This window comes from Arvicola amphibius, chromosome 6, assembly GCF_903992535.2.
Source record: "Arvicola amphibius chromosome 6, mArvAmp1.2, whole genome shotgun sequence".
In the NCBI taxonomy this organism is placed as follows: Eukaryota; Metazoa; Chordata; class Mammalia; order Rodentia; family Cricetidae; genus Arvicola; species Arvicola amphibius.
Window position 1 is genome coordinate 71,740,846 of NC_052052.2, and position 23,168 is coordinate 71,764,013.

At 36.3% G+C, this 23,168-nt stretch overlaps 1 protein-coding gene across 5 annotated transcripts in view; it reads right to left on the reverse strand.

Annotated features, from left to right (window-relative positions):
• Positions 1-23,168, reverse strand: part of Kdm4c (lysine demethylase 4C) — a 191,437-nt gene that overhangs the window by 157,420 nt on the left and 10,849 nt on the right. For all 5 annotated transcript variants that reach the window (XR_005285738.1, XR_005285739.1, XR_005285740.1 and 2 more), the window contains exons 2-4: positions 22,700-22,860; positions 13,475-13,650; positions 3,365-3,479 (exon numbers count right to left, since the gene is read on the reverse strand). Coding sequence is in view for 2 of the 5 variants with exons in the window: in XM_038332920.2 (XP_038188848.1) it covers positions 3,365-3,479; positions 13,475-13,650; positions 22,700-22,843 (435 nt within the window). In the remaining 3 variants the exon portion in view is untranslated. The remainder of the gene's footprint in view (positions 1-3,364; positions 3,480-13,474; positions 13,651-22,699; positions 22,861-23,168) is intronic.

Sequence of the window (23,168 nt, forward strand, 5' to 3'; positions counted from 1 at the left end):
AAAAAATTTAAAAAACAAATCAAAAGAATGATAACTATGCTTACAAAGATGAAAGATGATATAAATAAATTTGAATGAATTACAAGGGAACAAAGACAACTGAATAGAGAAGAGAAAAACTAATAAAGGATATGAGAATGTAATTCAATAACGACAAATATTTAAGAAACACCAAATGAAATGATGGTGGAAATCAAAAATTCAACAAATCAAATGAAATCTTTTTTTTTTCATTTTTTTTTATTTTTATTTTTCTCATGGTTTGTTTTTTTTATATTTAAAAATTTCCATCTCCTTCCCTCCTCCTCCCCCCTCCCTCCCCTCCTCCTCCCCCTTCCCTCCCCTCCTTCTCCCCCTTCCCTCCCCTCCCCTCCACCCATACCTCCCCTCCCTCCCTTTTTAAGACAAAGTAGAAGAATTGGTACACTGAAAGAAAATAATAAAATTTTAAAAATATGAACAGAACAGGGAAACTTTTTGGGACATATTGAAAAGCAAATCAACTGGAGATGTAGATCATTGAAAGCACACATGCCTAGCGTGTATGAAGTCCTGAATCAATACTTAGGAATTTGATGTGGAAGAAAGGAAAAAGACAAAAATAAATAAATAAGTAGAGAGAGAGAGAGAGAGAGAGAGAGAGAGAGAGAGAGAGAGAGAGAGAGAGAGAGAGGATACATACATACATACATACATACATACATAAATTACAGGCATGAAACTAAGAGGAAAATTTATTCTAAAGGAAGATAACTGTAGAAAGAAAAAAAGTCCCAAACCTAGGGAAACATGGGTTTATTCACATATAAAAAGCATTTTAAAAAGCAATTGGAAAAAGAAACCCCAAGTTATACTACAGTTAAAACACTAAATATATAGAACAAAGAAAGTATATAAAGCGCTACAAACAGAAAACCATCAAGTCATAAAAAAAAGACAGACCCACACAATAACAAATGATCCCTCAACTGAAACTTTAAAAGTCAGAAGAACAAAGAAAGATACTGTGCATATTCTGAAATACTACAAGAACCAACCCAGGCTACAATACCCAGCAAATCTGTCTATTATGACTGGGGGAGAAATTAAATATTAAATTCATAATAAAAACAGGTAAAAAGATCAATGAACATCAAGCCAACTCTACAGAGGATACAATAAGAAATTCTTCAGGGGGCTGGAGAGATGGCTCAGAGGTTAAGAGCATTGCCTGCTCTTCCAAAGGTCCTGAGTTCAATTCCCAGCAACCACATGGTGGCTCACAACCATCTGTAATGAGGTCTGGTGCCCTCTTCTGGCCTGCAGGCATACACACAGACAGAATATTGTATACATAATAAATACATACATACATACATACATACATACATACATAAATGAATTTTAAAAAAAGAAATTCTTCAGATTCAAGAGAGTGGTAAACACAACCACTAGACACATCCAGAAGCTACAGGAGGAGAAAGATAATACATTTGTTAAACAAAGAATCATTAGCAAAACAGTAAACAAAATCAACAAAAGGAACATACCTTTCAACAATAATTTCAAATATTATTTAGTCTCAATTTCCCAATCAAAGGATAGATTAGCCAGCAGACTGTATTAGAAAAGAGGGAACGAAGGAAGCAAGGCAAGAGGGAGGAAGGCAAGAGGGAGGAAAGATGCATCTATTTGTCACTGGAAAAACCAGAAATGTCGGACATGACAGAACAGTGATTAACCCTAACACAGTAATACTGCATGATTTCACTACCAGTAGCTCTGGTAGTTCATTCCAACAAAAAATAGAGAAGCTTTAAATGGCATCACAAATCAAATGGTTTTAACAGACGTTTACAGAACATGCCATCCAAACACTACAGTAAACACATTTGTCTCAGGATTACATGGAACTTTCTTTAAAAGAGATCATATACAAAGCAAGTCTCAACAAATACAGGAAAATTAAAATAACTTCTTGTATTCTGACTACAAAGAATACAAATAAATTTCAAGAAAAAAACACAAAAATCAAAGTCATGGGTATTAAAACACACTACTCTATAATGAAATGGAGACACTAAGGAAATCAAGAAAATTAAAAACAAAAAAATACCTAGAATTAGAAGAAAATGAAGATACAACATGCCAGAATATCTCTAAAAATGTACATCACCTCTAGCCATTATAAAAACACAAATCAATACTATTTTACAATTTCATCTTACATCAGTAAGAATGACAAATGAAGCCAGGCGGTGGAACAACAGACAACAAAAGTTAAAAAGGTGTGGGGAAAAGGGAACCCTCATTCACTATTAGTGGGATTTCGAACTGGTGCAGTCACTGATTCACAAAAGCTAGAAATAAGTCTACCATATGATCCAGACAAACCACTTCTCAATGTATGTCCAAAAGACTAAACATCATACTCCACCAATGCTAGCCCAGTCATGTTCTATTCATAACAGCTAGGAAGAAGAAATAACCTACATGTCCTATAACCAATGAATGAATAATGAAAATGTGGTACATATGCACTATGGAATACTATTCAGTGGTAAAGAAAAACAAAATCATAAACTCTGCAGGCCAATGGATGGAATTAGAAAAGATAAATTAAGTGAGGTAATCCAGACACAAAAGACAAATGTCACATTTCCTTATTGGAGGTTCCTAGCTCCAAATTTTAAGATATGAGTACATAAAGAAACCAGTAATGTAAAAAGGGACCATTATTGGGTTATGGGAGTTGGGGAGCAATAGAGATGGGAATAGCAAAATAGAAGTAATCTGCTCATGAAGAGGGAAAAGTGCAGGCTCCTTGAGGAACAGGAGGTAGGAAAATACAGAAGGTGGGAAAAGGATAAAAGGGAATGGCATGATACAAGTGATCAGATAGGGGAAATGGGAAAGGTGGGGTACCTTAAGGAAAGAGGATAGAGTTAAATACTGAATATGGACAGAGGGAAGTAAAATAACAATGTGGCTGAAAAACTCACAAGATATCATAATATTAACTTACCTAGAAAAAAAATCCTACAAGGCACACAATTCAATGTACAAATTATAATTTTAATGAGCTTTTCTCTTCTGAAATGATGGAAATCCCTTCAAAGGCCAAAGACTACCTGAGAAAAACCCCAATACCAGACATGAGTAGCTTTCATTTATATTGCTGGCAAGGGCTATCTAAGAGAAACCCAAAACATACAACTTATTGCTTTTGCACACTTGGAAAAAGTATTGACACCCAAAAGGTAATAAATAAAATATGATGAAAAAAGTAAGTATATATAATTGAGTACTTCTTGGACAGCTAAAAATAATAAACAAAAGCAGTATCACCAATCTTTTAAAAACCACAACATAAATATATATATACCTCATCATATATGCTTCCATTAATATCTGCTCCATAAATAGGTGCCACAAAAGTTAAGTTTTTCCAGTACTTGCGTTCCAAATCTTCATAATCCAAGTACCTTGGAGTACAGTATCTAGAAAAAAATTAAACAGTAAAAACCACAGACCAGTAAGACAATTTTAAGGATTTTTCCACCCATCTAATGTAATTTACTTTCTAAATAAAACTATTATATACTGTAATAGTGTCAAACTTAATGAATAATATACAAAAGCATTTATACTTAAAACTCCATAGGATTTTGTATATTTTTTATCAGTAAGACAAGCACTTTCATAAAAATATTAATAAAGGAAGTAAATTATACGTCATTATTTTAGCTTTCAAAGTTTTCTAAAATACTTAGTCAATTATGCAAGAACATTGTACAAATTTATATATAAAAAGATACAGAACATATGAAAAAACTGAGGGAGAAAAGGCCTGTATAAAACTCCAAGAGAGCTGAAATAAGATCCTCTGGAGTTATTGGACTGGTACTGCCTGGTATACTAATGACATGCAAAAAAGAAGTCACTAACATAGTTGGAGTGGAAGAATAAATTAACACAATATAATTTCTCAACACGTATCAAGTCAAAAATATATATACCATTGTGGAACTGGAGAGATGGCTCAGTAGTTAAGAGCAATGGCTGCTCTTCCGCAGGACCTGGTTCAATTCCCAGCACTCACATGGCAGCTCACAACTATCTATAAATTCAGTTCTTTAATAAAGTGTGTGTGTGTGTGTGTGTGTGTGTGTGTGTGTGTGTGTGTGTGTGTGTGTTGGAAAGATGGCTCAGAAGTTAAGAGGTCCTGAGCTCAATTCCCAGCAACCACATGGTGGCTCACAACCATCTGTAATAAGATATGGTGCCTTCTTCTGGGCCTGCAGGGATACATGATGTAGGTAGGTCTTCTGTCTATGTGTTACTTTCATTGGTTAAATAAAGAAACTGCCTTGGCCCTTTGATAGGACAGAAAATTAGGTAGGCAGAGTAAACAGAACAGAATGCTGGGAGGAAGAAAGCAGTGAGGCAGACGCCATGGCTCTCCTCTCTGAGATGGACGCAGGTTAAGATCTTTCCCGGTAAGCCATCACTTCATGGTGCTACACACATTATTAGAAATGGGTTAATCAAGATGTGAGAATTAGCCATTAAGAGGCTGGAACTAGTGGACCAAGCAGTGTTTAAATGAATACAGTTTCCGTGTAATTATTTTGGGTAAAGCTAGCCAGTGGCCAGGAGCCGGGCGGCGAGAAGCGGCCGGCAGCTCCTTCTACAGATACATGCAGACAGAACACTGTATACATAATTAATAAAAAAGTCTTTTTTTAAAAAAAAAAGTATATATACTCTTGATCTAAAATTTAGAAATGTATCTTAGTAACACTGAAATACAGAATGAGGAGGTATAGTGTAAGTAAGTAGAAACACAATAGGTATGAATTATTTTCCTATAGTTGTGACAAAAGCAACTTAAAGAAGAAAAGGTTCACTTTTACAATGAAGCTTGAAATGGCAAATCCATATGCATTTACATTCAGGAATCAAAGACTAATGCTAATTCTCAACTCTGCTCTCCTTTTCTTCTAATCTAGAATCCCAGCCCATGTAACTACTCTATCCAGTTAAGGAAGTCTTTCCATACCAATTAATCTAATATAAATAAACTCTCTCAGGTATGCTCAGAGGCTTATGATTCTAGATCCTGTTAATTTGACAATATTAACTATCATGATTAACTAAACATAAAATAAGGTAGATCTTCTTTCTATTTAATGACATTAAAATATTTCTACACTAAACATATCAATAATCCCACTGATTTTTTTTAAAAAATAAAATCAAAAACAGAACTCTGGAGCTAGGAATGTACACACCTAGCTCAAATGGAAAACTGCTTGTCTACCAGCCCAACTTACTTCTTAGACTTATTTTTAAGATTTTTTAAAAAAATTTATTTATCAGTATCTGTGAATGCATGCCATGTACATGTATGTGCTCTTGGAGTCTAGAAGAAGCAGCTGGATTCCCTGGAGCTAGAGTTACAGGCAGTTGTCAGCCTCCCAGCATGAATGCAGGTCCTCTGAAAAAGCACTATAGAATCTGTCACTGTATAGGAATAGAATTTTTTAACCTTGAATATTATAAGTAAAAAGCTTATGTTGGCATTATTAATTGAAGTGAATGTTTTACATCATTAAGTATTTGAAATGCATATTGAAACTAGAAGTAAGCACTTCAGTAAACTGTACCAGAGCCTACTGAATACTGGCTCCAGAGTCCATCACAGCTGTTCCAAATGTCAATTTACTCAAAACTGACTCAATAATACCTTCTCAGAACCTTTCACTCACTATAGCAAAGCTCTTTAAAGAGAGGCTCATGAAAATAGGGTTCTTGGCAACCCTAGAATTATACTTACAGGTAAGAGCCACCACGTGCATCAAGGTTTGCCAAGCAAAAATTAAATAACCCTGGGCAGAAAGCTGAATTTCTCTGGGGTTTAATTATTACTCTATAAAATAGAGGTGATGTCTTTTGGACTAGATTGATCTCAGCTCCATTTGCTACCAGGGACTTTGTAGTCACCATGGCAGTCCCAGCAAGACTAACTATGCTCTCCTTGCCCTCATCCTCCATTCCAATTGCCTATGGCAAATCCAATACTCAGCCCTTGTCCTGTTCCCCAACCCTGTCCTCAGAGCCACCCTTTTGAGTTACCTGAATCATAGCCTGTCTATACCCTCTCCAGAGCCCCTCTCCCCCGTTAATCTTCTCAGTCACTGCCTGTGCCTTTCCCAAATTGCAGGCTCGGCACTGGCCCCACTCTGTATACTATGTGTACTAGTTTAGTCTAGTGAGTTCCACCAGCCTACGAGGCTGCACCTAGCTACAACCTACACACATACACCAGATCACACATGTATACAAGGATCTAGCTTACTGAGTACATGAAACCTCATCTGCCTGTGCCATCCTTATCCCTCAGACCTTGCCTCAGCCACACTGCCTGTATGTACATAGGCCTAATGAGGTAGTCAGAACCTCACATCAGATACACAACCAACCACATTATAAAATCTCAATATGAAAAGTCAAGGCAATATATCTTCCCTCCTCCCCTCAAATGCATCAGTCTTACAGACATGTTCTCCAATATGAATTCCCTACATGAACCCCAGGACACAGAACTTAAAATTTATCAAGTAACTTTAAAAAGACACAGACAGCTCAAACATAATAAGACTAGCAGTAAATACCTGAATGAAACAAGCATTTGTTCAAGAAACAAACACACAGCTATATAAAATGAAGATACTTGAGAAATTGAAATATTTTGAAAAACTATACTCCATTAAGTTAGAAAATCTAAATAAAATAAATGAATTCTTAGATTTTCCAAACCACCAAAATCAAAACAAGAAGAGATAAACAATATAAAAAGACACATGACAAACAAGATGATCAGTATAAATTTCATACCTATCAATGGAACTTCTTTTTGTAGCAGGTGGACACAATTACAGATCACTACTGGTCAAAACATATGGACACCATAACAATGGAACCTTAGAGGACAACCTCCTAGTGCCACTTTCCCCAACCAGCAAAACATCTAACTGTAATCTACATACTTATCCTCATACCTACAAGTATATATATTGGAAGTATATACATTCTGCTATACATGTTGAGATATATATGCATTTGTTTGCTTCCTATGGTTATAATAAACACCATGGCCAACATAATTTTGCAAAAAAAAGGGTTTATTTGGCTCACATGTACCAATCATAGTCTATCACAGACAAAAGTCAACACAAAATTCAAGCACTGCAGCAGGAACCAGGAGGCAGGAAAAAAGCAAAAGCCATGGAAGAACATGGCTTACTGACTTGTTCCTCATGACTTATTTACCCTGCTTCCTTATATAACTCAGAACCACCAGCCCAGAGGGATGTTATTATCCACAGTGGACTGAGCCCTCCCACATCAACCATTGATCAAAATAATGTCCTGATGGATTTGTAATTTTTTATTGATTTGATTGATTTTATTAAGTTATACATTTTTCTCTGCTCCCCTCTTTTCATCTCCCCTCCCCCATGGGTCCCTATGCTCCCAATTTACTCAGGAGATCTACTTCCCATGTAGATTAGATCCACGTATGTCTCTCTTAGGGTCCTCAATGCTGTCTAGGTTCCCTGGGATTATGATTTGTAGGCTAGTTTTCTTTGCTTTATGTCGAAAAACTATTTATGAGTGAATAGAAATATTTGTCTTTGTGGGTCTGGGTTACCTCACTCGATATGATGTTTTCTAGATCCATCCATTTGCCTGCAAATTTCAAGATGTCATTTTTTTTCACTGTTTAGTACTCCATTGTGTAAATGTACATTTTCCTTATCCATTCTTCAGTCAAGGGGCATTTAAGTTGTTTCCAGGTTCTGGTTATGACAAACAATGCTACTATGAAAATAGTTGAGCACAAGTCCTTGTGGTAAAATTGAGCATCCTTTGGGTATATACCCAGAAGTGGTATTACTGGGCTTTGAGGGAGGTTGTTTCCTAATTTTCTGAGAAATCGCCATACTGATATCTAAAGGGCTGTACCAGCTTGCACTCCCACTAGCAATGCAGAAGTGTTCCCTTTACCCCACAACCTCTCCAGCATTAGTTGTCATCAGTGTTTTTGATCTTAGCCATTCTTACAGGTGTAAGATGAAATCTAAGAGTTGTTTTGATTTGCATTTCTCTGATGACTAAGGATGTTTAGCTTTTCCTTTAAGAGTCTTTCAGCCATTTTAGATTCCTCTTGTTGAGAGTTCTCTGTTTGGGTCTGTACTCCATTTTTTTTATTGGATTATTTGTTCTTCTGATGACCAATTTTTTGAGTTCTTTGTATATTTTGGAGATCAGCCCTCTGTGTGATGTGGGGTTAGTGAAGATCTTTTCCCATTCTGTGGGCTGTTGTTTTGTCTTACTGACCGTGTCCTTTGCTTTACAGAAGCTTTTCAGTTTCATGAGGTCCCATTTATTAATTGTTTCTCTCGGGGGCTATGCTACTGGGGTTATATTTAGGAACTGATCTCCTATGCCAATGCATTCAAGTGTACTTCCCACTTTCTCTTCTAAGAGGTTCTGTGTGGCTGGCTTTATGTTGAGGTCTCTGATCCATTTGGACTTGAGTTTAGTGCATGGTGACAGATATGGATCTATTTTCATTCTTCTACATGTTGATATCCAGTTATCCCGGCACCATTTGTTAAGTACACTTTCTTTTTTCCATTTTATATTTTTTGCTTCTTTGTCAAAAAATCAGGTGTTCTTAGTAGGTGTGTGGAATAATATCTGGGTTTTTGATTCAGTTCCATTGGTCATCCTATATTTTTTATTTCAATTCCAGGCTGTTTTCAGTATTGTAGCTCTGTAGTAGAGTTTGAAGTCAGGGACTGTGATGCCTCCAGAAGTTCCTTTATCATGCAGGATCCAACATACTTGTTTACAGATAATCTGATGGAGGCATTATCCAAGTAGAGGCTCCCTTTTCCCACATGATTCTAGCTTGTGTCAAATTGACAAAAACTAAGCAGCACAGCATCTTAAGAATATAATTATTATGAAAAAGAGTAACTGAAACTTAGGGGAAGTTGACTTGAAAGAAATAAAATTCAATCTAGAAATCAAACTATTCCTAATAATTAAATTTTGTAACTAAAAAATGAACCATATCTAAAAATCATCTTTCACCTATAATGCAGAGAAATATATATTGTTCTTAAGTGTTTATTACTTACCTAATAATTTATACAAGTTCAAATGTATTTTTGTTAACATAACACTATTTATTCATTAAATTTATATAATAAGAAATCCCTGTCATATATCAGGTTGCACTGATACAGAGGTAAACAAACCAAAGTTACCTGCATGGTGATTTTCAGTGGAAGAGAATCAATCTATAATGAAGCCATCTCAGCGAGACAAACAGAGACAACTATAAAATTAAACCCTAGTGAATTTATGTTCCTTAAAAATAAAAAATGGGTAAAGATACCTGCCACCAAACCTGACCATGTGTGTTCAATCCACAGAACATAAATGGTTAATAGAGAGAACTAACTCCTACAAGTTGTTCTACGAAGACCACATGACTTGCCACGGCATGTGTGTCTTTCACATACAAACAAAATAAAAACATAATATTTAAGAGAAAGATGGAAAACATGCAGAATAATCAAATGGACTAATAGTAATGATCAAACAACAGAGGTTTAGTGTGGCTGGCTTTTATGTTGATGTCTCTGATCCATTCTGTTCTGTGACAACAGAACAAAGGACTTCAAAGATCAATTCTTATCAGATATAGTCTCTCCCCAACCCTACTATTCTCCGTTCCCACACATAAATGCACAAAGGCTGAAGATCAAATAAGATATTTGAGTATGCTGGGCAAGCATTCAGCCACTGAACTGCATCCACAACTCTCTTATCAGTGTTCTGAATTACTATACATTACAATGATTATATCTAGGAGATATGTATTCTGTATCTGAAATTTTAATTATGTATTACTTTTTTTTTAAGAAAGAATCTCACTATTTAGTCCTTTATGGCCTGGCACTGATGATGGAGATCAGACTGGCTTTGAACTCACAGAGATTGGTCTACTTTTGCCTTCCTAGTTCTGATTTGAAAGGTGTGTGACAGCACAACAATATTTCCCATATCTGACTATCACATATTACTTCTGTATCTGGTTGAAACTTTTGAACCTCCTTTAAAATCTATCTCAACAGAACCTACAAATGAAATCTCTGTCTCCCTGGTTAAACATCACAAAGGTTGAATCTTCACTGCAAGCCATAAAGCACTATGTACCTTTTCCATGGTAAAGAGATATGATGTTTCATCAAAAGGATGATTTTTTTTTAGCAAATTTATTTCTTTATTGTGTGTGTATGCTCACATGTGCCACATGAAAGCCAGAGGAAAATTTGTGGTAGTTGGTTCTCTCGTTCCCCAAAGTGGGTCCCATTGGGGAATTATGATAATGATCAGCAAGATACCTCACTGGATAAAGGTAGTTATTTGCCTCAGAAGTTTGAGGGCCTGAGTTCCATTCCATAGATCCAACTACACAAAGTTGTCCTAAGATTACTACACAGAAGCTATTTGGCACATGCATGCTCACTCAAACATAGACTCAAGTACACACACATATACACTAATAAAGTTTCTTAATAATTGAATAATGTACTCAACATATAAGGAAAGTCTTAAAATCTCACTAAGATATAAAAGAACGTGGGTCTACTAGTACTTTAATAAAATTCAAAATTAAATTTAAATTTTATAATTTCTAAGGAGTATCAAAAGGTTCTACACTAGAAATATAAAAGTACTCCTTATCGTCTGCTTACTATGTCAAATATGCACACCAGCACAATTTACTTTTATGACTAATCAGCTACATTCATCCAAAGATTTGTTTCCATTCACAACCAGGCAAGGAATTTAGACAGCTATGTTTTTGATTGGTCTTTTTGGTTTGGTTTCATTTTTGTCAGAACGGGTATTTTATTGTTGTTGTTCTAAGGTTGAGCTTTACTCTGAGATTTTATAGGAGAAAGGAGAAAAGCAGAAGCTAGGGCACAGTCAGTTTCACGGGAGTTTTTAGATGACTTTTAAACTTTAGATGATCCTTAGCATCAGGTGCATAATGTCACAACACCAAATTGAAGATTAAACTCACAGTATCATGCATGCTAGGCAAACATTCCACCAACTGAGCTATGCCTCTAACTGCAGGTTAAGGTTTTTATCTAGGGCATAAAATATCAAAAAAGAAAAACTAATTGTGATGTTTTTAAAATACATCCATAAATTCTTTAATAGTTTTGTCTTCAAGAAAAGAAATTTTGCTGGGTGTGGTAGCATATACCTTTAATCCCAGAACTTAGGAGACTTAGACAGGAGGACCACAAATTCATTGTCAGTTTAGGCTTTACAGTGACAGCATATCTCCTTGTCCCCAAAAAAGTAAAATTTCATTCTCCTCCCCTTTCAGTATAAGCTGCACCTATTCAATTTCTCTGGAGGAAGCCAATTGCCACTATCTGAGCATTCAAGAACACTGTCAATGAGGAAGCAGAAAGAATGTAGGATCAGGAAAATGGAGAAGAAATAAAGACATGATATCCACTATTCAGGACATACCCATTTTAATTGTTAACTCACTACACCCGTGACTAGGAACTCTGCGTCTGCACAATATTAGACCTTTCAGCTGCCAGTCAAAGATGGGGAATCTATTGGTTACTGAAGGATTTTGGAAAAAGAGCATCATTATCTTCAAATGTATAACCACAAGTGAGCCTATCAGACTCCACTGTATATTTATAATACTATAATTTCTCAGACATCCCTGATTAAACTCAGCAGGTCAAAAAACAAAACAAAAAGGCATGAACATGAGAAAGGGACCTAAAGGAGGAAAGGAAAATGAAATGGGTGTTAGGGAGATAAGAGGATAGTGGATAAGGCACCAAAATACATTAAATACGTGCATGAAATTGTCAAAGAGTAAACTTAATAAAAAGCAAATATTAAACTCTAAAGGTACATATACATGCAAAAGTATTTAAGAGAAAAAGGACAATGTCTACAATTTACTATGAAGCATTTTTTAATATTTGTTTATTTATTACGTATACAATATTCTGTCTGTGTGTCTGCCTGCAGGCCAGAAGAGTGCACCAGACCCCATTACAGATGGTTGTGAGCCACCATGTGGTTGCTGGGAATTGAATTCAGGACCTTTGGAAGAGCAGGCAATGCTCTTAACCTCTGAGCCATCTCTCCAGCCCCTATGAAGTGTATTTTTAAATATGTGAGTAAAGGCAGGTGTGGCAGCTCATGCCTTTAACCACAACACTCAGGAGGCAGAGGAAGAAGGATCTCACTTAGTTTAACAGCAGCCTGGTCTATAAGGCAAGATTAATTAATCAATTAATTAAAAACTTGTAAAGTTTCCCTTAAAGGACAAGCAACAAGTACTTTCGCACCACAGAAGGAGTTCACCTGGGAAAAATCTTTTAGCCACGTTCCCAAGCAGCAGCACTTCCAGTCAACAACTAACAATAAACTTCAAAACACTCCAAGCTAAAATCACTTGTCCACATATCTACATGACTCCTAGGCTCCAGACTTTTATAAATTGTGAGCTAGCTGAAGAGATTAATTTTGAGAATTTGTTATATATCCATAACTAATATAATATGTACCTTCCTATTCATTCAAAATTTTCTTTTTGAAATTGCTAATACTCATGAAATTTTAGTCTTAAAAAATTATGAATAAAATTTCGCCCAATAAAACTAAAGACAGCCGGGCGGTGGTGGCGCACGCCTTTAATCCCAGCACTCGGGAGGCGGAGGCAGAGGCAGGCAGATCTCTGTGAGTTTGAGGCCAGCCTGGTCTACAAGAGCTAGGTCCAGGACAGGCTCTAAAAAAAAAAAAGCTGCAGAGAAACCCTGTCTCGAAAAAACCAAAAAAAAAAAAAAAAAAGAAAAGAAAAAGAAAACTAAAGACAATTCAAATAAAGAGAATTCAAAATGACAAGTAAAAGAAAAAAATTTCTAGATTATGCAATAATAATGATGATATGAGATAAAATGTGGGACAATTTTCTTAGAAGTGAATGTGAATAGGCCGTTTGAAAAACAGAAACCAGAAATAAAAGAGGTTCCTACATTTCTTTCTTCTTTCTTTCCTTATTTTTTATTTATTTATTGTTTTTGTTTTTGTTTTTGTTTTTGTTTTGTGGACGGGTTTCTGAGTGTAGCTTTGGAGCCTATTCCAAAAAATAAATATTCTATAAAATAAAATATTCATTTTATAGATCAGGTGGCCTCAAACTCACAAATACACCTGACTCTGCCTTCCGAGTGCTGGGATTAAAGGTGTGCATCACCACGGCCCCGCTTTTAATTATAAGCTTCTCTATCTACTTGGCTTCCTGCCATACTCACATACCTCTTTGGAAAAAATACAAATAAAAATTCAATTGACTCACTTGCTACTGTTAGCCAGCTGCCTGAATTCCTTCACAGTCATGGCTTTTTTCTGGATGTTGTATTGAGTAAACAGTCCCGACTGCCCTGTGACCATCTGCTGAATTGGTGCTGGGATAAGCAAATTATCAATATCATCATAGCATTGCCTTGGCTTCCACTCCTTAGGAGGAATCACCTAAAAACAAAACAAAATATTAACCTGAATCTATTCAAAACTAAATATTACACATCTTTTATTTTTCAGAAAAACAATTTAACATTTTCTCAACATCTCTTAAACAAAAGTACTTTAAAAACTCATGAAAACTTTGTAGTAAGGAAATATGATTCTTAACAAAATTCACTGAATACTCACTACACTCAAAACTATACTTGTATTACCTCATTTTCAGTGGTACTATTAACAACTGATTTTAATTTGTAAGATTTTAAAACATACAGAAAGACTGAGGGTGAAAGAGTTAATGATAGAGAGGCTAGGATGTTAGCTGAAACACCATGACACCAAAACAATGAACCACTGTGTCACCTCTCAACAGAAGTTGAAATGTTGATGGTCCTCAAAAAAGTTCATCTTTACTGAATTTTATCTAAGTGTCTCTTTTTTATGTGATTTTATGTGATACATATCAGTAAATATTTGCTTGGTCAATATTTCCTCTTTAGAACTCTTTTGCAATATAGCATATAACAGGGTTGCTGTAGTCACTTAGAGGAACTTCCACATCTGGTGTCTTGCATGGACAAAGAAAAACTGAAAGTGAAAGCTTCTGAATGTCAGAGGCCTAAGGTTGGATGCTAGCCAGTGTATTTTACAGGGACCCTGTGTCTTCCCCTTTCCACTGTTGGTTCTATTTAGATACCAACCCCTGTGCCTTCCAAAAGGTTCTCGAGATACTTTCCATAATGTCTTCTGGTAACAAGAAGCAGTCACCACAGGGAGGTAGCTTTCACTTTCTTTCCCTATGTGCATCCAACTCCCCTTCACTGTCAAACAACATGGTTGCAAATGCTGTGGGATCCTGTACACTGTGAATATATGTTTGCTCTCATTGATTGATAAACAAAACTGCTTTGGTATATGGCAAGGCAAGATGGCGCTGGCAAGAAATCCAATCAGAGATACAGGAGAAGAGTGAAATCTAAGAGATGCCAGCCAGGTGCCAAGGAGGCAAGACATGTAAAAAATGATGTAACAAGGCACGAAACACATTGTAAAGCATAGATAAGAAATATGTGTTAATTTAAATGTAAGAGTTAGCTAATAATAAACCTGAGCCAGCAGCCAAAGGTTTATAAGTAATATTAAGCCTCTAAGTGGCTATTTGGGAAAGAAACCTCAGTTTACAGCAAACTAATAAATGTCTAAAAGCCAGTTATCTGTGAAGATGAGGAAAAGCTTGATTTGTAGTCTGCCTACATCCATGGTATGTCTCTTCCAACAAGGACAGTACTTTTATTTTTGTTTTGTTTTTCTCGTGTTTTCAGACAAGTTCTCATGCAACCCAAACCACCCTTGAAATTGCTATATAGTTAAAAACGACCTGGAACTCTTGTTGTTGCCTCCTAAATGCTGGAATTACATACATGCACCAGCATACCTTAGAAAATTCTTAAAGTATTTTAAAATTGTAAGAAAATGAAAATGAATTATTAGAAGCCAAACCAAAGAAGACTCACTAACCCAGGAATAAGAAGCAGAATGTTGCTAGCACCTCTTCCAAACAGGTCTATTTTTATTTAAGAGGTAATGACTATGGAATTTATTGATAATAAAATTTAGTTTTATATGTGGCCATGTACTCTTAAATACTAGGCTTTGTTTTATTTAGTATATGTAGCATCCGTATATTTTTGTGTTTGTGCATATGCATTAGGATACACATGCATGTGTATGTAGAGACCAGAAGTGATATCAAATGTCTTCCTCTATTCCTATCTACCTTATTTTGTTATATTTTGAGACAGAGTCTCTCACTGAGCCCAGAGTTCCTCTCTTCACCCTCTGAAGACACTTGAAAATAACACAGCATATAACCACACACATATACACACAAACATGAATAAAAATAAGTCTTAAAAGAATAAGAAACAAGAAGTATGCACAAAGCCTGGGGTTCTACCTCCAATAACACATAAGCCTGACATGGTAGTAAATACCTATAGCCAGTAGAAGCCTTCTTGGCTACAAAGCAAGGTCAAGGCCAGCCTGGGATACAAGAGACCAAGTCTCAAAAATAAAACATAAAGAATAGGAGCTTGAGCCGGGTGGTGGTGGCACACGCCTTTTAATCCCAGCACTTGGGAGGCAGAGGCCGGCGGATCTCTGGGAGTTCAAGACTAGCATGGTCTACAAGAGCAGGCTCCAAAACTAGAGAAACCCTGTCTTGAAAAAAAAATAATAGGGGCTTCAGAAATAGCTCAGTGGCAAAGAGCATTTACTGCTCTTGCAGAAGACTGGGGTTAGGGCCCCATCACCCAATAGCAGGCCACAACTTCCTGTAACTTAAGTTTCAGGGGATTTAATGCCCTCCTTTGGCCTCTGAGGTCTCCTTCACACAAGTGGTCCACATATACTCAAGCCACTACCTAGTTTTATCCCTGGAATTCTTGATGGAAAGAGAAAAATGACTTCTAAAGGTTGTCTAACCTCTGCATACACCAACACTCACACACACACACACACACACACACACACACACACACACACACTCATATGTAATGATAAAACAAAATAACAAAAAGATTATTTTAAAAAATAAAAATAAGTATACCAGGCATGGTAGTGCATGCGTATAATCTGTGAGTTTGAGGCCAGAATGGTCTACAATCCTGGACAGCCAAGGCTGTTACACAGAAAAAACCTGTCTTGGGGTGGGGTTGGGAAAATAAATTTAAAAAAAAAGTAATTGGTTCCTAGGAATATTTAAATATTTATACTTTTCTTAAAAGTTTATTTTTTAATATTTATTTTATTTTATGGGTGTATATTACCTGCATGTATGTAGGTGTACCACATGAATGTCTGATGTCCTTGGGATTATAAAGGGTTGTATACTATCATGGGTATCCTGGGAACTAAACCAGGTCTTCTGCAAGAACAGCAAGTGCTGTTACTCACTAAAACACCTCTCTAGGCCTCCAGGAATATTCTAAAACAAATTTCCAAAGACAGAACAGAGCATAAAATAAAATCATTACAAATTTAAGCCTATCAGTAAGATCTCTATAAATTTGAGGTCAGCCTGGTCTATATCACGAGCTCTAGGCCAGTTGGGTATACACAATAAGACTCAATACTAAAAAGAAAAAATAAGTAAATGGAAGGAAGGAAAACAGACAAAACAAAGCCTGTAACAAACATTTTCTTTTGAACTAATTTTAAATTTTATCTTATTTTAGTTTATTGATATGCATGGGGAAAGAACAGTGGCGTACAAACAGAGATGAGAAGACAACTTTCAGGAGCTGGTTCTTTCCCTCCACTACTGGTGGGATCCAGAGGCTGAAGAAGAATCAGTAGGTAATCAGGTTCATGAGGGAAGTGCTTTACCTATTGAGCTCACACACCAATTCCATTTTAAATCTTTAAGTGTTTAAGTGTTTAAGTTACTTCACACAATTAGAAATCAAGTACAAAATATCTGGTTATTAAACAATTTCAAAGTTAACACCTTTACATTTAATGAGTTAAAGTAAAAGAAACCTATTCTGCTGCATTTCTATAAACTGTATATATTCACCTTCCTAAGTATACCAAAACAGAAAATACATTTATATCACTGTTTACGCAAACCCAGACATTTCCAGCTAAAATATGTGTGTCTACTACATATGTTGAAGCCAGATGCTGTCTACAAACTGTCAAAGGAAGAACAATGCTTCTTCTATCTTCATCTTGCAGCCACAAACAGATATATCTGCACTCTCTGGTGTTTATGAACCACACAGTGTGTTTAACGTTCTCTAGTGCAACCTATGTACAGAAGTATTACAGGGACAAATGTCATACATTTCACATATTTTTAGAAGTTCATCATAATACTCCTACAATAAAACATTTTATACTTAATGAGATTTTCAATTTCCCAACTTGAAAAGTGTGCAGACAATCAAGGTTATTTGATACCAATGCTATGCATGGTATCATGCCAGTACCTGGAATTCTGGAATAATGTGGAATAATTAAAAGTTAAAGTCAGCCAATATTATATAACAGAAATTTAATGAAAACAAAACAAAACAAAAAAAAAAAGTGGGACTAAAGAGATGGCTCAGTGGTAAAGAGCAGCGACTGCTCTTTCAGAGGATCCAAAGTACGTACCCACTTGGTAACTCACAATTGTCTACAATTTCAGTTCCAGGGGAACATGGCAAAACACCAACACACATTAACCACAATAACAACAACAACAAAAAAGTAAGTCTAAATCTAAAAAGTGTTAATTAGAGAAAAACCAAAATTAGATATCTGAACTCAAAATCACTACTATTGCTCAGCTATTGCTTTCAAATAGTTAAGGTGAATCCATTTAATGTTGTTAAAAATACATTAAGAAAGAACCTTAGTGTACCTTTGTTCCCCCAGGGTAAGGCCCAAAGAAAAACATGTACATCAGTGTAATCTGGTTTTTTTATCATGTAATTTGGTTTATTGGAGTTTTGTACACTTCAAATTCCTTCAACCTCCAGAACAAGAATGAGACTAGGCTAAACATAATTTATGTGACAATGAAAATACAGCAGAAATGATTTGAAAGCAGTTCAACTGTCATCCTAGTGTAATGTGACATTATTATAAAACTGTTAATGAGCCTCAGGTTGAGGGAGGTATACACGGGGCTCAGGTGTGTTTGTAATTCTAATTAACTTTATTCTGTTACATACTATCAGAAGCTTCATAGGTGTACTCAGTGTGCCTGCTGCTCCCTTATAAGGGTCGCTGCTGTTTCCTCTTCCTTACTAAACATGTCACCTTACTATTGAACAGTATACAAATCTCAGCTGACCAAGGGACGTTTTAAGTAACAAAAAGAGAGAAAAGAAAACAAAGGGCTTCATTAAAAAGTCAAATAACAAACAGTGTGGTGACACGCAACCCTACTACTCAGAGATGGAGGCAGAAGGACCAGGAAATTCAGAGGTCTCCAGGATATCTGGGATATATGATGACTCTGTCTCAGAAAGAAAAAAGATTAGATGGTAGGTTTGAAGGTAGAGAAGGAGGATAGATGATAGATAGATAGATAGATAGATAGATAGATAGATAGATAGATAGATGATAGGATAAATAGATAATAGATAGATGGATCAATAGACAGATCTGGCGAGAAAGGAAGGAGTGATCGCCACCTTTTCTCGATGCAAATAAAGTATTGATAACCCATTAAATATCATTACATCTTTATGTGTTCCAAATGATTCTGAAAATATAGCACCTGCTCAAATGAAGAATGATCACCCTACCTTTACCTCAGAATCTAAGATGCAAAAACTGAAAAATCAAATTCTAAACAACGTTTACATTTACTTATTCTATATATTGGTGAATGGAAGCATGGGAAATGTGCACATGCCACATAGCATGAATGTGGAAGTCAGAGGACAGCTACTGGCAGCAGCCACATAATAAAAGTAATGACCTTTGGGAACAAAATGCCACCAACAATGAAGAACTGGTTTATAAACAGCCTCCTCAAATATGGATCAGGACATTCTGTATTCTAATACTTGCAGTCCTGAGGTTCTCTGTTCAGCTACCAATTGTTGTTCACACCATTTGACCTACAGAACAGATATGGAAAGTCCAGAAAAAAAAAGTTTCCCATAATTCCAATGAAATGGGTCAGCCTACCAAAAGGCTCTGTCAGTCTCAAACATTTATATAATGAAATAACTGTCTATAGAAAAACAAATCACAAATAATATCTATACATTAACAAGCTGATTAATTAAAACAAACAAAAAAGTACTATAGGAAAAGTTTTCAATTAAGATATGTTGTGGGTTATTACTTTAACTATATAAAGATATGTTACATTTGTTTACATTGTATTTGTTTAACAATGTAAAGGTGTTGTCTTGTCTGCTGCCTAAGGTACCTGATTGGTCTAATAAGAAGCTAAATGGCCAATAGCTAGGCAGAAGAGGGATAGGCAGAGTTGGTGGGCTGAGAGAATAAGGAGGAGAAAAAAAGAGAATGAGGGAGAAAAAAAAGAGGGAGATATCCAGGGCCAGTCACTAGCCAGCAAGATACAGAGTAGCACATACAGAATAAATGAAAATTAAAAAGCCCAGAGGAAAAACATAGATGAAGAGAAACAGGTTAAATTAAGTTATAAGAGCTAACAAGAAATGAGCCTAAGCTAAGGCCAAGCATTTATAAATAATAAGAAGTCTCCATGTCATGATCTGGGAGCTGGTTGGTGACCTAAAAGAAAGCCTGCTACACAGATACATTTTCATTATATTCTGGAAGGCTACATCTCCTGGTGTAAGTCAAACGATAAATTATACAGACAGTAGCTCCATCAAAGCTCTAAATATGATTTATGATCTGAACCTGCAACACAGTCTTTAGCACCTTGATGAACATTCCTATGACCCTAAGCACATCATTTACAATTATTTTTTAAAGATATAATTACATATCTTTAGGAACAAAAATAAACGAACATCCTCACAGATCAGTTTTCGTTTTAACTGTTCTAAGCTACCAAGAGCTCCAGATAAGTACACTATTCCTGGTAAGACTTCTTGTGAACATTTGCCCTGAACACCAAACTCATTTTTACATAGAAGCCAGTTTTTCAAACATTGTCTCAACTCAACATAGCAAAAGAACACTACAAGAAAACATTTATTACATCTTCCTTCCCAACCTTAATGGTTAACACTGATTGCCAACTTGACAGAAATCACCTAGAAGACTGATCTAGATTGTATTACAAAGATGTGTAGTCCCCACCTCAAATGTGGCTCAGATTTTGAACTATACAAAAAGTAGAAAACAAGCTAAACAATATTCATCTCTCCCTGCTTCCATAATGTAGATGCAATGTGACCAGCTGCCTGATGTCCAGGTTACGATGATGGACAGTATCCTAAAACTGAGCCAAAATAAACCATTCATTCATGAAACTATTTTGTCAGACAAAGCATAACTGTAAGCCCATCTTCACTTCTCATTCCAGGAAGAATAAACCCCTGATGTATTAACTTGGTGGGGTGTGATTTTGAATCCAGCCTTGGCTACAAAAGACCCTGTTGTGGAATACTATTTTGAGGTATCTTACATTTGTTTATGTTGTGGAACATTTAATGATGCAAAGATGTGTTGCATTGTTTTATGTTGAATTTCATAAACTCTGTGAAAATGTGTTACTTTGCCTGTCTAAAACACCTGATTTATCATCTAATTAACAGCTGAAGGGCAAATAACAAGGCAGGAGAAAGGATAGATACAGCTGGCAGTCAGAATAAATAGAAGGAGAAAAAGCAGGACCAGAAAACAAAAAAGATCAAGGAGCAAGAAAAAAGGGTTAAGTCACACAGCCAAACACAGAATAAAAAGGAAAGAAAAGATATACAGAAATAGAAAAAAGCAAAAGCCCAGGGTCAAAAGATAGATGGGATAATTTAAGTTACGGCAAGATGGCTAGAAATAAGCCAAGCTAGGGCCAAGCATTTATAAGAAAGAATAAGACTTTATGTATTTATTTATTTGGTAGCTGGGTGTAAGGTTCCCCAAAGAGCCAAAAAGACAAAGAGTAAGAACAAGTGACAACAGAAGTGAGCTACAGAAACGGATCGCTAAGAGCACTTGCTGCTCAATCATCATGACCAGAATTCCAATTCTAGGACCCAAATTGGGTAGCTGATAACACTCGTAACTCCAACTCCAAATAATCCAAAGTTCTCTGTAGCTTACATAGTCAGTTAGTGGAAGTCGGAGGAAAACCTAGGATGTGTATCCTCACCTCCTACCTCTACCCTTTTGACACGGTGATCTTCTATGCCAGGCTAGATGGCCCACAAGCTTTTGAGGATCTTCCTGTCTTCATTTGCCACAGGAGGGCTGGGATTACAACAGACATCCTACTGGGTTCTGGGGACTGAACTTAGGTCCTCATAACTTGGGTGGCAAATGTTTCACCTACTGATCCATGTCCCTAGCCTAGATTCTTTCACTCTAATATTTTTATCTCTAAAATAGAAGCTTTATGGAGGCAAAGACTTGGTTCACTCTGTCTGTGTGCCCTCCACCAACACACTCTGGTACACAACAAGCACTTCACACTTGAACAAACAAAACAGCTAAGGTCTGGTGATATAGCTCAGTGGTAAAAAACACTTGCTATAAAAGCCTGACAACCAAGACTGAACCCTGGAACTACATCAAGGTAGAAAGAGAAAAACAACTCTAAAGTTGTCCTCAGCCTCCATAGATAGGTTGTGGTATATGTCAATCCCACACATCATACACCTAAACCACATACATTTGATTTTTTAAAAAAATAGGTAAAAAGGCAACTTGATAAAGAACACAGACTGTAGTTGCCTATGGGTGCAATGATACTAGGAAACTGAAAATGACTATTTAAAATATATAGTTTCTGTTTGTGATGATGATAGAGTGGGGACCACTACACATCTAAGCAAATAAACAAACAAGAAACACTGAATTACAAACTATAAATGAAGACACTGTATCTTACGTACGTTACACTTCTACAAATTGTTATTGTTGTTTTAAAGTGAGACAGGCATGGTAGGCAAGACTTATAATCCCATCATTTGAGAGGCTGTGAAAAGATGGCCATGATTCAAAACAGTAAAACAAATAAAAAGAAAAAGTAGAAGTGAGGAAAGGAACACAAAGAGGGAATCACCTTAACCTTCAATTTAATAGACATTTTCTACGAGAAATGAATGAAAACTGATACATTCACACCTCTGGAAGCTTTTTATAAGAGAGAGAGGGGGGGGGAGAGGGAGAGAGGACAAGGATGAGGAGGAAGAGGAAAAGAAACCACTATAGAACACACCCTAGCATAAAAAAATAATCCAAAGAAAAGTAAGATAAATATTCTTTAAGAAAATTAAGTGTTCCAGTTGGATTAACAAGCATAGCAGACACATTCCACTGAAAGAAACAAACAACAAAACTAAAAATATAATTTAAACTCAAATGATACTTTTTTGTGACTAGTCTGAGTAATCACCTTCGCAAGACCTGCTCGGTGGGCTCCTTTAGACTCCATGTATGCGAGGTATTTGTTGAACTCCCGGAACTCCTCCATGGAAGGTCTGAAGGTCATTATCTTACAGCTGGGATTCAGAGGACTCTCCACCTCCACCACCTCCATGATGGCTACAGACGTCTCTGCAGAGAAAATGTGACTATTACCAATGAATTACTGACGCTGTGCTTACCAGTAGCTTTCACCTTAATCCCAGCACGCGAGAGGCAGAGGCAGGTGGATCTCTGAGTTCGAGGCCAGCCTGGTCTACAAGAGCTAGATCCAGGACAGGCTCTAGAAACTACAGGGAAACCCTGTCTCAAAAAAACAAGGAAAAAAAAAAAAAAACACCATAAACCAGTAGCTTTCACCAACATAGCATGTGTCTAGCAAAGGAAAAGGAACTCTTCTTTTAGTTATTGTCCATTCCTTCCCACCTCTCTGAGACTTT